Below are 16063 nucleotides of genomic sequence, written 5' to 3' on the forward strand. Positions count from 1 at the left end.
CCTGGTAGCTCAAACACCTAACAACAGAAGCCATAGCAAATGAGCAGCTTGGGAGGAAGAAAGTTAGCAGTCATGGACCTTATGAGAATTTAACTACTGGGAGTAGAGTGCAAATAATACTATAGACCAGAAAGGGCTCTAGGTTCCAAATAGAGTCATCTTACCAATGCATATCTCTTGAGTATCATGGTGTCTTCATATTAATATTTACTCAATTGCAGAGATAGAATGTAATGATTGCTCAAGATAGAAGAAGTCTGCATTCAGCCACTATATTCATTGGCTGGTTTTGGGCCAATCACTGGCCTGATTCACATCAAACCAAGGTTGGTTTTAACATTTAGTTTAATGAACACCTAGTTTAATGAAAAGAAGGACTAGGGGAGACATGATAGCAGTGTTCCAATATCTCAGGGGTTGCCACAAAGAAGAGGGAGTCAAACTATTCTCCAAAGCACCTGAGGATAGAATAAGAAGCAATGGGTGGAAACTAATCAAGGAGAGAAGCAACTTAGAACTAAGGAGAAATTTCCTGACAGTTAGAACAATTAATAAGTGGAACAACTTGCCTGCAGAAGTTGTGAATGCTCCAACACTGGAAATTTTTAAGAAAATGTTGGATAACCATCTGTCTGAGATGGTGTAGGCTTTCCTGCCTGGGCAGGGGGTTGGACTAGAAGGCCTCCAAGGTCCCTTCCAACTCTGTTATTATTATTATTTTTAAGCAAGCACATCTATTGTACATCACACTAAACTCCAAGCAAAGAAGTCACATTTTGGCTTAGCTTTATGTATGAACAGAATATTTTATCTGAGCTCAAATTATTACATAGAGTGATCATGAGGATAAAAGGAAGAGGAAACACTATATGTAACAATTTTACTGTTTGCCACCAGGGGAGAAATGTTAGTATAATGATATCAAATTACTTTCCCCCTCCCCCACTCACTATCCATTTACTAGGGAGAAGCTAGTCAGCTTCCACAGAGCAAATGTTTCACAATTGGAGGAATCCACTCTATTATTCTCCCTGAATTAGAGAGAAAGAAGATTATTTATATTATATTATTCTTATATCACAATACATTAGTGTTGCTCATAGGACTATTATCCTCTGCAAAAAATTTTCCTCTGCAAGTTTGGATTGTTTCAAAACTTTGACAAACTTATCTGATACTGCTAGAGTGAAAGACATTAACAGACTTTGTAGATAAACTAGTACATCATAAAAAGCAAAGAATTTTCTTTTTCAAACTGCTTTCTAGTGGTCACTTGTAAAAATTACAATCTCTAGTCCAAAAAAGCAGCAATAAAATTCACCTATGCTGTAGCTGAGTCTTGGGAATTCTTTTCCTTTTCTTTTTCTTTTTTTTTTTTAAATGCCAATATATATGAGAAAATGGAGAACACATACTGGCTAGTGTTGAGCATCTCTGTGATCATCCGTCCAGCCAGAGCATGGGGATCAAGCCCAGAAAATAGCTGATTGCAGAAGCGTGGATGACCTGCAAGAAAAAGGAGAGACATAGCAAGAGGAAAGGAAATTGTGCAAAAGGAAATAATCTCAATGGAAGTACTTCATATTTTCTTCGCCATTACAGGTATTGATGTGATTATTGTTGCACCATGAGCAGGGCTGGCTTAACGCATGGGCCTGATGGGCACTTGCCTGTGGGCCCCACAACCATAGGGGGCCCATACTAATCTGCAAATGTTAACCCTTCAGTGCACTTTGCATCATATAAGTACAGCAACTCTAAGGCTTTACTGAGTATTATTGTGTTTTTCAAGCCTCGTATATTGTTCAAATGTTTATCGTGTTGATTAGTTGTTGCTGCACAGCATGCTTTTAATGTTTCGACACTGATTTTGTTAGAAGTGCCAATAAAATAAATATACGTTTAATTTTATCGACCACTTATATTTTTATTCCTGTGAGTAGTTGTCGTAGGGGCCCCAGTACACTGCTTTGCATGAGGCCCATAATGCTGTTAAGACGGCCCTGACCATGAGAATTTATTAACGGCTCATTTGTGTTACTGTACCTATCCAGGATATTCCTTAGTGCTTTCCTGAATCCCAGCTATCTGCTCACATTTCACTCACTTTCCAATAATTGTACAAGAACTATTTTAAATTCATTTGCCTTTACCCTTAAGAAAATTATAGTTTGGAAAGAATCATAGCAAATCCTAAGTATATAGGGCTTTTCAGTGGTGGGATTCAAGTAATTTAACAACCGGTTCTCTGCCCTAATGATTTCTTCCAGCAACCAGTTTGCCAAACTGCTCAGAAAGTTAACAACCGGTTCTCCTGAAGTGGTGCGAACTGGCTGAATCCCACCACTGGGGCTTTTCCCCCCCTCAACCTGAAACTTAGTCTCTTGGTACACGTTACATTTCAACCCAAATTACCACGTTCAAATTATCCTACTTGGGTACATTGCATAACTAACGTACCGTACTTTTCTGGAGAAATCTAAAATGCTGGGGAAAAGAAGAAAACAACGAGAAGCAAGGTGAGTGGACTCAATTATAGTAGCAATGGGTAAACCATTGGAAGATCTGAAGGACTAGATTAGAGACAGATCATCAGGGAGAAAATCTATTTATATAAGGGCACTAACTTTATGGCACATGATCAATCACGCACTTATTATTTTAAAAAAAGACCATTGAAAGTACAGTAAACTGGGGAATTAACTAACTCAAGATGCCAGAATAGACAAAACAATCTCAATAACTGGACTGGAACAATCCTATATCTACTAAGAAGTTCTGAAGAAGGAACCATACTCTCTTAACTCTTGCCGTGTAGAACACTTACACGTTTTCACACTGTATCTGATAACTTCCCGACAGCGTTCCAGCAACCTTTCATGTGGCTCCCCAATGTCTTTTAGATTCAGGTCCAGAATTTGCTGCAGTTCCTCAGGTTCTTTCCAAATACACACCTACCAGCAAGATAGTCAGTTCATGTCCGAAAAGCCATAGAAAGTTGTATGCAAGCTGAAAATCTAAGAGTGTAATCCTATATCCAGGTTATGCTTCCTGGATAACAAGGGGTTGGTATAAAATTCTATATATCAGCACAAGTCCAAATTCTGCTGCGTGAGGATACTGCTATGTTGTCAGAAATTTAAGTTAAATGTCCCAAGCTGGAGCCCTCCCAATGCCTTATGACGATTAATCCTTGACATTTTTAGCCAGCATTCCTGTCTGGCCAGGAGTCTGGGTCTTATAGTTTCAATGCTTCTTGAAGACATTGGGTGGGGAAATGTTGCCCTACCTACAGTAATAAACTGGATGTTGGGAGGGGAACTAGAAAAATTAAGAAAAAAGTGAATTATACCCAATTTACTCAATGCAAACCATCTGGGATTAGGAATCGGTGATTTTTCTGCTGAGGGACTACTTTGTTAGCTTGCAAATAAAATTTAGTTTGGGTACCTGGCCCAAGCCATTGCTTAAAGTATATAGAGTGGACATCTCAGCTCAAGGAAACTCAATGAAAATCAATATACCTTACCTTTTCAGAGGCATCCATCCCTTTTCGAATCCCTTCTTCAAGCATGATCTGGAAGGCTTCCTGCAGGAACTTCTCACCAGCTACCTGATCCAAGCCAGGAGATGACAACGAATCTTCTGCTGCCATTGTCAAGCAGACCTCCTCCTATAACAGGCCAGGAATCAGGAACATGAATTCAAATAAGACCCTGAAGGCAAATCCACTAAAATGTTTCCATACTGGCATGGTATATATCTCCAGGAAAAGAATGTTACAAAATGCAAACAGTCATTGTAACTAGGATCATATCAATTTCCAACTAGCGACACTCAGTTCTTTGAGCTTGACAATAGAACTGACAATAGAGGTACTTGGTGTTTTTTTCCCAGTACCCTTTACAGTATAACGTTTATGCTAATTTAGAGACGTAGCCATCCCTGATGCAGTCATATATTTAACAGCATGAGGGATACAACTGTAGCCCATGAGCAGCTAACCTTCAATGAACTTTTTTACTTTACGGACAATGGCAAAGGCAGCCATTCATACTGCGTAGATAGGAAAAAGCAATGGTAAACCACTCCTGTATTTTTATCAAAAAAACCACATGATTAGAAAATTCAGAACGATTGAGAAGACCTGAAAGATCAAGTTAGGGACAAATCGTTATGCAGGAAATTTATCATATGTGGTCACTAAGAGTTGACAAGAACTTTATAACGATGGCTCATAATCAATCAAGTCCATTTTTGGCACTGAGGTCCTCATATGACAACAGTGATAAACGGGGCAGCTGCTAAATATAAATAAGCATTATGACCAAACAAAGGTATATTATAGAGCAAGGGTGTCAAACCTGATCGCATCACAGGCCATATCGTGACATATTAGGATGTTTTTTTGCCTTTGCCTTTACCAGAGTGGGCGTGGCCTGCGCAGGCTGTATACGGCCCACGATGCGATCAGGTTTGACAGACCTGTTATAGAGGGACCCATTCATATTCATGCATATTAATTAGGCTCATGCATTGTGGTAAGCCAGGTTTAAGTTAATCATGGCTTACTGAATTAAACTCATGGTGCTTTATGGGTATGCAGATCTGGATTTGCAGATCAGGCAGAGTCAATAACATGAGACATTCATAGATGCATTCAATTACCAATCTATTTCCCCCCATCTTAAGCCATTTCCAATAGCAAGGAGATATAGTATCCTCAAACACTGGATATCCTTAGAAATTATGAGCTAAACCAAATCCATATTCCTTTTAAATTACATGTACTAAACAGATTTGCATAAATGCTATTTTACATTACTGCATCATAGTTCATGAAAGCAGACAAAACTATATAAAAAATGGGTCAGTGGTGAAATCTGAACCGATTTACTACCGGTTTGGTGGCTACGCAGGCGCTCTGCACGCCAAATGGGAGGTGCGTGTGCGCGCACGCGCAGTGCACACCAAAAGGAGGCCTGGGAAGGAAGTTAAGTAGAACAGCGCGTGTGGGGGAGGGGGGTGATCAGCTATGGCGCCCAATCATCGGAGCCTTTTTTTTTTACTTTTTTTAAAGCATTTTTTTACTACCTGCTTGGGCGAATAGGTAGTAAAAAAATGCTTTTAAAAGGTAAAAAAAGGCTTGACGATCACAGCTGAGGCACATGATCATTGGAGCCTTTTTTATATTTTAAAAGCATTTTTTTACTACCTATTCGGGCAAATAGGTTGTAAAAAAATGCTTTTAAAAGTAAAAAAAAAAGGCTCTGATGGTTGTGGGAAAAGTGAGCGAGCCAGAAAGAAGAGGCAAGAGGGCAAGCAGGCAAGCGGATGATTGGGTGGGCATGGGTGGGGGGGGGAGGGATTTTTGCTACCAGTTCTCTGAACCACCTGCCGCCATCGCTATTGGATCGGCCGATCTGATCCGAACCAGGAGCATTTCACCCCTGCAATGGGTATATGATAAGACGAAAGTATCACGCGCATAAAGATTAAAAAAGAGTCATACAAGCTAAGAGCTTTTGTGGATTTGGTTTTGATTTAGACAGACTCTTTAAAGGACACTGAACTTTTGATGGGTAAATTTTAAAAAACTGGGTTACTAACAGGTTTCAAGATTAATAACAGAAGACAAATATATTAATAAAAATACAAAGATAAAATATCAAACAGAATTGAATGTATAAAACAAATCTTAAAATTGAGAAAGTAAAATATTTGGGTTGTTTTAGTATCATTTTACTTAAGTGATAAGTAAAAATAAATTGTTAACTAATTGTGAAGTATTAGAATTGTCTCAAAGAGACTAAAATGAGATCAAGAAAAAGAAGATAACAGAACACTATTCTTGTCAATGGATGTCTTATGTATAATTAACAGAAAGCTTTAAACTGGTTTTAAAAGGACATCATTTTGAACAAAGACCAAGTCTGAAACAGAATTATATACGGATGAGGAAATGTTATTGCTAAAATGTATGAGCTTTTGCTGAAATGTGAGACAAGATAAGGAGTAAAAGAATGTATGATAAAATGGATAAATTTTTTGGTTTTCATATACAAATGGAACAATGGAAAAATATGTAGTTGAAAGCATAATGTACGTTACGTGCTAGTCTTCTAGAATATTTTTATAAAATGATTGTCATATGTCACCAGAGAAATTGTCTAGATCTAGAAGATATAAAGGCACTTCAAATTTATGTTGGAAATGAGAACAGTAATAAGGAACATTTTATCATGCTTGGTGGATTTGTAAAAAAGAAAAAAAAAGGGGGGGGTTGGATATTGATTCAGAGGATTTTAATATATAATTGAGATCAGCAGTCTGCTTCCTGAGACTGATGGATAAAGACTTGAGGGGTAAAGTCATGTTACTTTGATTCTGTATATGATAACTGCACATTGCATCTTATAATCAGTGAAAGATTCATTATAAATCACTTTAAGTTCTCAATCTGTAAAACAGCATCATCTGCATTAAAAAAAAATTACATTCTTACTTTCAACCAACAGACATCACTTCAAGCGCTCATTACACATTAAGACCCCCATAGTTTTGGGGGAAAATAACAACTTTCTTGAAATTATTAGACACTGATGAAATCTTCACAAGCCTAATAATTTTTCCATCCGCAAACCACATCCACGTTTTAACATTTTTTTTGTAATTTAATAACTACTTCTGCAGATTTCCAATTTTTCAGCTTTGAAAACCCATCTTTCCAGCCCTGAAAATTTTTAAAATGCAAGGCTGAAACATGTTAGACTGAAGAAGTTCAAAGAAATTTCAGATTTGCTACTGTGGTTAACTATAACACAACTGAAAACAAGCAGCCCATTACCACCTCACCTTCTCTTGTTGAATGGGAGTCAGGTGCGCTGCCTCTCTCTTTTTCCCTCCCAAGAAGATTCCACTGCACCCTACAGATGAATTGTTTCAAAGGGCAGAAGGATGAGCTCCCGCTTCTTCAGCTGGTTGCAACCTCTGCTAACTCTCTCTCTAATTCCTTCAGCAAAGGAAGCTGCTCAGCCTGCACCAACATTATTTTGTAGGAGTTTTACTCTCCACATTAGAGGAAGGAAAGAACAGAACGTCCAATTACTATAGTTACCTGCCCAATCCTGTACAAATTCCCACTGCTTTCAGGGACAAAGTACAAAGGGAGTGACCATATAACCAGCAAGTATCATTATATATTGTGGGAGTAAAAATATTTGCATTCAAACTCTGCCCTCTGGATTGCTTGCTACGCCACGGTGATGCAGTGGTTAGAATGTAGTATTTCAGGCTACTTCTGCTGATCACTGGCTGCCAGCAGTTTGGCAGTTTGGGTCTCACGGGCTCAAGGTTGACTCAGCCTTCCCTCCTTCTGAGGTGGGTAAAATGAGGACCCATATTGTTGGGGCAACATGCCGACTCTGTAAACTGCTTAGAGAGGGCTGTAAAGCACTGTGAAGCGGTATATAAGTCTAAGTGCTATTGCTAAGTGCTATAATGCCCTGGGTTTACATATATGATTTGTGAACCAAAGCAACTACCGGTAGGTTAGAATGTAATGCTAGGTGGAAGTTCAGTAAACCACATTATATCATAATCTGATTAAGAACTTGATTATTGAAACAGAAAGGCCAGTATGTTGGTATTTTTGCCCACAGAGTTGTTTTATCCTTAAAAAGTAAGGGATGAGGACGCGATGAGGATACCTTGGGATGCCAAAAGGAGCCTTTATAGCTGTTTCTCTCAAAAAGTAACATCAATTACATTCCAGTGATTCTACATTTTTACTCCTACTAAATATATGGATTTTATGTGTGCCTGTACACAGAAGTCCGAAGAGTTGATTTGGAGACCTAAATTTGCATACAGGAAATATCATGATTGCAGATATAAATGCAGGTCTATGTGCAGACACCTTTCCAAAGAACTCCTTTCTCACCTCCCAGCAATAAAACATTGTATAGATATAAATTCCTCTGCTGGGTTCTGGAAAATATTTGTGCTATTTTGCGACAGTGAACAAAGAGACCTGAAAATTTAGGGATTCTACCCATCTGGTTTGATATATTTGTGATTTGAACTCTGCATCATCTGGCCACCAGATTATTTGTTGATTTGTTTGTCTTAATTTGATTATTCAAGATTATTCATTGCTCATACAGGCAGTGCTCAATGCAATTATGGTCATGTTGTGACGCTTGGTAAGCAGGTCATCATACCTGATTTTACCACCTTTTTTGCAGCAGTTGTTAAGCAAGCACGGCAGTTGTTAGCAAACACCATGGCCATTAAGCAAACGCAGTGGTCATTAAACAAGCCCATTATTCACTATGGGGCATTTTTTGCTAGAAACCTGAAGTAAATACCAGTTTCCAGCAAAAACAGCATAAATCACGGTCATAGATTGTGGATGCTATAAATGGTTGTAAATGTTAGATGGCTGCCTAGAGTCCATTGGTGGGGGTAGGGAATAAATTTCAAGCCCCACACCCACAAGTTCATCACATTGTCCAATCAACTCTTCACACTCAATTGGATACAATCTTCCGGCAGTCTCCATCAGACACAGAATGTCCTTGAATATGGAATGTTGTTATGACTAACTTTCTGCTGCTCCAAAAACAACCCCCTCCCAACTTCCCTAGCTAAAATATGTGGCAGTTAAGAAACAAAAAGGAAAATTGCCTTCCAAAACTGACAAAATCTTTATTTTCCAAGGAAGGCATCCCCAAATGGATGCTTTCTTCTTAAATGAGGTGAGGTCATCAGTGGTTTTGGGGTGATTTATCAACTGTACGCGGATGACACCCAGCTGTACATTTCCACTCCTGACCACCCCAATGTAGCTGTTGAAGTGTTGTCTCGGTGTTTGGAGGCCGTACGGGTCTGGATGGGGAGAAACAGGCTCAAGCTCAACCCTTCCAAGACTGAGTGGCTGTGGATGCCGGCATCCCAGTACAGTCAGCTGCAACCGCGGCTGATTGTTGGGGGCGAATCATTGGCCCCAATGGAGAGGGTGCGCAATCTGGGGGTTCTCCTGGATGGACGGTTGTCTTTTGAAGATCGCTTGGCGACCGTCTCCAGGAGAGCTTTTTACCAGGTTCGCCTGGTCCGCCAGTTGCGCCCCTTTCTAGACCGGGATGCCTTATGCACGGTCATTCACGCCCTCGTCACTTCTCGCCTGGACTACTGTAACGCTCTCTACATGGGGCTCCCCTTGAGGTGCACCCGGAGACTTCAGTTGGTTCAGAATGTAGCCACGCGGGTGATAGAATAGAATTTTTTTTTTATTGGCCAAGTGTAATTGGACACACAAGGAATTTGTCTTGGTGCATATGCTCTCAGTGTACATAAAAGAAAAGATACGTTCATCAAGGTGATAGAGGGAGCCACACCAATCCTGCGCAGGCTGCACTGGCTACCTGTGGTTTTCCGAGTGCACTTCAAGGTGCTGGTTACCATCTTTAAAGAGCTCCATGGCATAGGACCGGAATATCTTCGGGACCGCCTTCTGTTACCACATGCCTCCCACCAGCCGGTACGCTCCCATAGAGAGGGTCTTCTCAGGGTGCCGTCAGCCAAACAGTGTAGGCTGGTGACCCCCAGGGGGAGAGCCTTCTCGGTGGGGGCACCTACCCTCTGGAATGAGCTTCCCCCAGGACTTCGACAACTTCCTGACCTCCGGACCTTTCGCCGCGAGCTGAAGACATATCTATTCTTCCGAGCAGGACTGGCTTAAATAGGGTTTTTAAACATAGATTTTATTGGGGTTTATTTTATATTTTGTATTGTATTTTAAATTTAGGCTATATTGAATAAGTTTTTAAAATAATGTTTTTATTGTAATGTATTGTATTATTTTATCTGCCTGTTCACCGCCCTGAGTCCTTCGGGAGAAGGGCGGTATAAAAATTAAATAATAATAATAATTATTATTATTATTATTATTATTATTATTATTATTATTATTATTATTATTATTATTAAATATTTAGCAAGAAGCCAAGTAAAGCTGTATATTTCCAAATGCACTTGGTACACGCGATTCAGGCCTTAAGACATTTACTCACCAAGCTAAAAAAAAAAATCCTACTTTCCAGTAACTGCACTCTGCAATAGAGCCTTGTTTGATCTTCTGTTTGAATGGTTTGCTTTGGCCAAACCACTGTTAAATATTAGCATGCATTATTGTTTTCAATGTTTTCAACATTGTTGGAAAGAACGGGATGAGTGAGTGCACAATGAGATAACTGTGTCCTTAAACATCTCCTCTTGCACTGCAGAGGGGAAGATAAGGAGGAATGGAGACCCTGTCCTTCAGGTGTGTCGTCTTGACAACTCCTGACTTCTTAGAAAACCTCCAAACAACTGTTCTTCTGTGAAATAGTGAAATAAACTGTTCTTTTTCCAAAACTCTTTTAAGAATCAACTTTGTGAGTCATGGCACAGTCTGTCCTCAGCTTTATTGACTTCAAAGCTATAAAAGTACTTATTTTTCATGCTTACCATTATCATTTAACTGTTCAAGCATAATATCAAACTCAGTAGCAAATCTTTTCCCTCAAAAGACCCTTTTTCCATGTCTGACTCAAAGTATTTACCGACCAGCCCTTGAATCTGTAGAAAACCACAGCGTCTTTGCGGAAAAAAATAATGTTTCATTGGTGATCTCCATCCCTGCCCACAGAGGCAGCGTGGCCAACTGCTGATGCCCTCATTCGCAGATTGGTCTAGTGGTTACGGCACCAGCGGGAGTGGAAAGCGGCAGATCATGAGTTCAGATCCCACCTTAGCCATGAAAACCAGCTGGGTGACTTTGGGCCAGTCACTCTCTCTCAGCCCAACCCACTTCGCAGGGTTGTTGTTGCGGGGAAAATAGGAGTAAGGAGGAATATTAGGTATATTTGCCACCTTGAGTTATTTGTAAAAATAATAAAGGCAGGACACAAACAAACGAACAAACAAAATGGAGAGCACACCGAGGAAAGAAATTGGTGAAGTCTCTTGGCTTTGTTTTGCTCCCCTTCCTGCAAATATCACCAAGTGGCAAGAAAACTTCAAAAAGAAGATAATTCCAGATTCACTGACAGTTGTTAAATGGAGACCAGGCAGAGGGGAGCTTTACACTATTAAGAAGTTTCCCACCTGCTCCCATCCCATCAGTTCTTAGCTGTTAATCTGTCAGCTGCTGGTTGGGCTGATGCTGATCCCTCTTTGTAAGGCAGGCCTCTGATCTGGAGATTGGCTCAGTGACTGGACAAGAGTCACACAGGTGAGATGAGCAGATATACAAACTGAGTAAATAAATACCGATAAATAAATAGTTTGAAAGATCCCAGCTGTGTGAAAGTTGGGCTGATCAATGATTGGTGAAGCACATCAGTTGATACCCACAGTAAAATTGCTGCCACTTTTTGCCTGTTGAAGAGAAAAATGGCATTTGAACCCAGAAACGAAGAGAGAAAGTTGATTTAACAGCAGTTTAATCTAAATTTATCTTGGTAACTTCCTCTTGCACATCAAAATAAAGCAAGTTGTGCCAGGTTCTTCCCCACTACTGCAGCCTTTAGCAATTTGAACAAAAAAGCAAAATTATGGAAAAATACTGATGTTTCAGGGAAATGCCTAGCATTAAATGCAGCTCCTTTAATATAATGAAATGTCTGTCTAGGGAATATCATAAGCAATAATTAAATGGTGATAAAAGCAAAGAGACTATCAAGCTTGGATATTTGCCTTGTTTTTTAGGCCAAGGGTTCCCAAATTGGGAGGCATGTGCTGCAGGAGGTCATGAAGAAATTTAGGGGATCATGATGAACTTTGAACGATGGCTTTTTGATGTGAAGGTGTGTAAAATCAGCCAGTGGAGAAACTATGGTATACTATAAACATCTAGTTTTAAAATGGCAAGCCTTTGATAACATTGATTATGGTATATACATACATGTACATGCATACATAAAATTTTATAATGGTCTTTGACCAGCATTCAAAGTAAAAGGAAGTGAACTGTTACACGAAATCCATTAAGAGAATTATCACAGTACAATAAAACAATAAACAATATCTAAATCAGAGCTTTGTGGCATGACAAAAGTATTTTGCTACCTGAAATGTAAGTGAGGGGTTAACATCCCTTAGAAGATAACATACATAATATTTATCTGAATAGCCCTCAAATTTGGGAATAATTGGGGATAGCAAAAAATTTCTTGAAATGTCACGATTATAGCGTAAAAAGACACGTGTTTCTTCCCTGAAGCCACAAAGGCTGTAAGGTCTTTGAAATCTATTCCACTATGAGTGCAGAAGGAAAAGGCATTAAAACAGGGTATAGATAAACCCATCTATATTTACTCAGAGTTCAATTGTGCAAATACTTTGCAATAAATGGTTTATGGTCTACTATTTGGCAATAAACTTCATAAGCATTGGTGTTCTGATGTTTGATGTTGCCCGTTTGTTCCTTAACTGTTCATTTGATTTGCACAAATATATGTGACTAGGAGAAAGGCCAAGGCTACAGAACGTCAGTTTGATATCAATGAGACTGGTAGCTGTCCATCAACAGCAATAGTAATAATTCTGTCTGTAGAATTAATCATAATTCTGAGCCATAAGATTAGAATGCTAATCCAGGCATTGACTTTAACACTTTGAACTTCCGCTTCAAGCCTCAGGGATGCAATAGGGACACATCAGGTTGCTTCATACCCTCAGTAAATAAAACAAAGGGAGGAGAATGGCATCATCTGCATAAAATAAGAGTGGAAGATGTCCATCAGCTAATTTGAGCCTATCAGTGCCAACTCTTTGAAGAGTTTTAATTAGGAAGTTAATAATAGATACCGTAGGTTAAAAAGTAGTGAGAGTACAACGAATGCTTGCTTTACTCTCTCAGATGTCTGAATAAAATTAGAAAGATCCTTTGTCAAGTCACATGTTACCCTAAGACCAATTTTTTCTATAGGTGATAAATTAATAATAAGACAAATTTATCTATAGATCAGGGGTCGGCAACCTTAAACACTCAGAGCCACAAAAGTCCTAACCGGAAGCCACCATTCAATTCTGGAGCCAATCGGAAGTCCGGTTCGCCCATCATAATCTCCTCCTAGTGCGGCGTCCTTTTTCCTCTGCTGACCAGAAGTCTGGTTCCCCACCATAAAGTCTCCTCCTAGCACGGCGTCCTTTTTCCTCTGCCAACTGGAAGTCAGTTCCCTCCACCATAGTCTCCCCCAGCTCCTTTTTCTTCTACCTGTCCTAACCGAAAGCCCTATCAATTGTGGAGCTGACCAGCAACAGGGAGCCACAGCAGAGGGATGAAACAGCCACGAGCTGCTGACCCCTGCTATAGATAACCTAGACCAGTCCAGATGTCATTATTAACTGGACATTATCAGCTGTACTTTGAAATCAATAAAATCAAATCAAATCAAATCAAATCAAATCAATAAAAACTGAATAAAAAGTCAGGTCAGAGTGAGCTGGATATTTCCCCACCAAATGTAACTCTAGGCAGTGGTCTCTGGTGGAATGTCCTGTTGGAATCCCATTTGCTCAATATCAATTATTCCTCCATTTACCATCCCATAACCATATCAACTCACTGGAGAAGAGCCTAATGCTGGGAAAGATTGAAGGCAAAAGAAGAAGGGGACGGCAGAGAATGAGGTGGCTGGATGGAGTCACTGAAGCAGTAGGCGTGAGCTTAAATGGACTCCAGAGGATGGTAGAGGACAGGAAGGCCTGGAGGAACGTTGTCTATGGGGTCGCGATGGGTCGGACACAACTTCGCAACTAACAACAACAACAAATGGAAATTTAATCAATAGATTAAAACCTGGTGTACTGTTTGTTGATGGTGTTCAAAAGGCTAACTGATCCATAGTTGGCTGGGTCATTCCTGCCAGTCTTTTAAAATAGGGGATCAATTATTGCTATTCCCTGCACCTCTAAGTTATCTGAAACTTAGCTGTATTAACATGTGAGAACGGGAAGGCCAGCACTGGACTCTACCAGTTAGAGTTTTGGACTTGATTAACTTGGCTGGAATGCAGTCACTGGGGGTGGGGAGGCGGGCTTTATCTCACTTAAGTTGCTTAATAATCCTTTTTAACCCCTGGTATGTGAACAGAGCCATTGCGGTAAAGAGGATAAAGGCACATCCATCACATAGTCTCCCTTACAAAAGTTTGGCATCTGGCTATAAACAGCACAATGTACATCAAATATTTTATTGAGGGTCAGATAGGTGTAAATATAACCCGAATGAATACAGAATCAGAGTGCGTGTAGTCCTTAACTTACACCCTTTCATTTAGTGACCACTCAAATTTACAACAGCACTGATAAAAAATGACATGGCATTTTTTTCACACTTACGACTGTTGCAGCAGCCCCATGGTCACATGATCAAAATTCAGACACTTGGCAACTGGCATGTATTTATGATGGTTGCAGTGTCTCAAGCTCATGTGATCCCCTTTTATGACCTTCTGACAAGCAAAGTCAACAGGGAAGCCAGTTTCACTTAACAACCAGGTTACTAACTTAACAACTGAAGTGAAACAACTGTGGCAAGAAAGGTCATAAAATGGAGCAAAACTATAACAACTATCTTGCCTAGTCATGGAAACTTTGGGCTCAGTTGTAAATCGAGGACCACTTGTATCCCCTTTCTTCCACTGAAATTATTGGGAGTCATTCCATCTGACTGTGTAGAAACCCATTTGGCAGTTTAAATAAGCTTTAATTTGATTCCTGATTGGACCCTGGATAAATTTATAAGTTAAAGTTAAAGGAAAGCAATTACCTTCAGACCTGGGAACTATGCCAAGTACTTAAGGCATGGAGCCAATTTCTAGAAATTATTAAATGCTCCAAAATACATCATCTATGATCTGATCAAAATGTGCACCGCCCAGGAAAATTACTTGTAATGGAATCATTTAGCATTTGTAAGTTAAAAACATATTTGAAATACGTACCAGCTTTATTATTTATTTATTTATTATTTATTTTATTTATTTGCATTTATATCCCGCCCTTCTCCGAAGACTCAGGATGGCTTACACTGTGTTAAGCAATAGTCTTCATCCATTTGTATATTATATACAAAGTCAACTTATTGCCCCCAACAATCTGGGTCCTCATTTTACCTACCTTATAAAGGATGGAAGGCTGAGTCAACCTTGGGCCTGGTGGGGCTTGAACCTGCAGTAATTGCAAGCAGCTGCTGTTAATAACAGACTGTCTTACCAGTCTGAGCCACAGAGGCTAATAATAATAATAATATATTGTGGTATACTGGGAAATAACTATCTTTTGATATTTAATAAAAAAATAAAAGTGCTGCAGGAAATGCATATGTGCTTCTGTGTCTTTTTAATTTGTGCATTTTGTTAAAAGGGAGGGTTGCCTTTTGAATGAGAATTAGAAGGGAATGCTGTATTTCTTTTTCCAAATAATAACATTGTTGAATTGCTTTTCTTAAAAAAAAAAAAAAACAACAACAACGAATAAAGAGACCATAAATGAAACCCAGAAAGGAAAAGGAAAATACAGAAAGAGTGAATGCAATGTGCAAGGAGTGTTTCTAAATCAATAGAATAGAATAGAATTTTTTATTGGCCAAGGGTGATTGGACACACAAGGAATTTGTCTTGGTGCATATGCTCTCAGTGTACATAAAAGAAAAGATACCTTCATCAAGAATCATAAGGTACAACACTTGATGATAGTCATAGGGTATAAATAAGCAATCAGGAAACAATCAATATAAATCATAAGGATACAAGCAACAAAGTCACAGTCATACAGTCATAAGTGGATGGAATAAATAAATAAATAAAAGTCTGGGAATCCCTGATTTAGGCTCCGATAATACCGCAAAGGGAAAAAAGCAGTTTCCTAGTCAAAAACTTTTTTTTTTAAATTTTTTCAGGTGGGACTACAACTCCTACCATTCGAGCTACGCGAGGCCACCCCAACGTCTCTTTCCTTCTTACCAAGATGGGGGGGGGGGGGGGAGGAGGAAGGGGCAGGGCAGGGCAGGGCA

General features: G+C 39.5%; 1 protein-coding gene across 5 annotated transcripts in view; it reads right to left on the reverse strand.

Annotated features, from left to right (window-relative positions):
- Positions 1 to 16063, reverse strand: part of CSAD (cysteine sulfinic acid decarboxylase) — a 38408-nt gene that overhangs the window by 21660 nt on the left and 685 nt on the right. The window contains exons 1-6 of one of the 5 annotated variants that reach the window (XM_058170980.1): positions 15969 to 16024; positions 10510 to 11421; positions 6856 to 7068; positions 3530 to 3673; positions 2828 to 2954; positions 1416 to 1506 (exon numbers count right to left, since the gene is read on the reverse strand). In XM_058170980.1, the coding sequence (XP_058026963.1) occupies positions 1416 to 1506; positions 2828 to 2954; positions 3530 to 3655 (344 nt within the window). In that variant the 5' untranslated portion in view covers positions 3656 to 3673; positions 6856 to 7068; positions 10510 to 11421; positions 15969 to 16024. Of the gene's footprint in view, positions 1 to 1321; positions 1507 to 2827; positions 2955 to 3529; positions 3674 to 6855; positions 7069 to 10509; positions 11422 to 15968; positions 16025 to 16063 lie in introns of those variants that run through there. The other 4 variants (XM_058170979.1, XM_058170978.1, XM_058170982.1 and 1 more) reach the window with 4 other exon arrangements.

The sequence above is a fragment of the Ahaetulla prasina genome, chromosome 2, assembly GCF_028640845.1.
Source record: "Ahaetulla prasina isolate Xishuangbanna chromosome 2, ASM2864084v1, whole genome shotgun sequence".
NCBI lineage: Eukaryota > Metazoa > Chordata > Lepidosauria > Squamata > Colubridae > Ahaetulla > Ahaetulla prasina.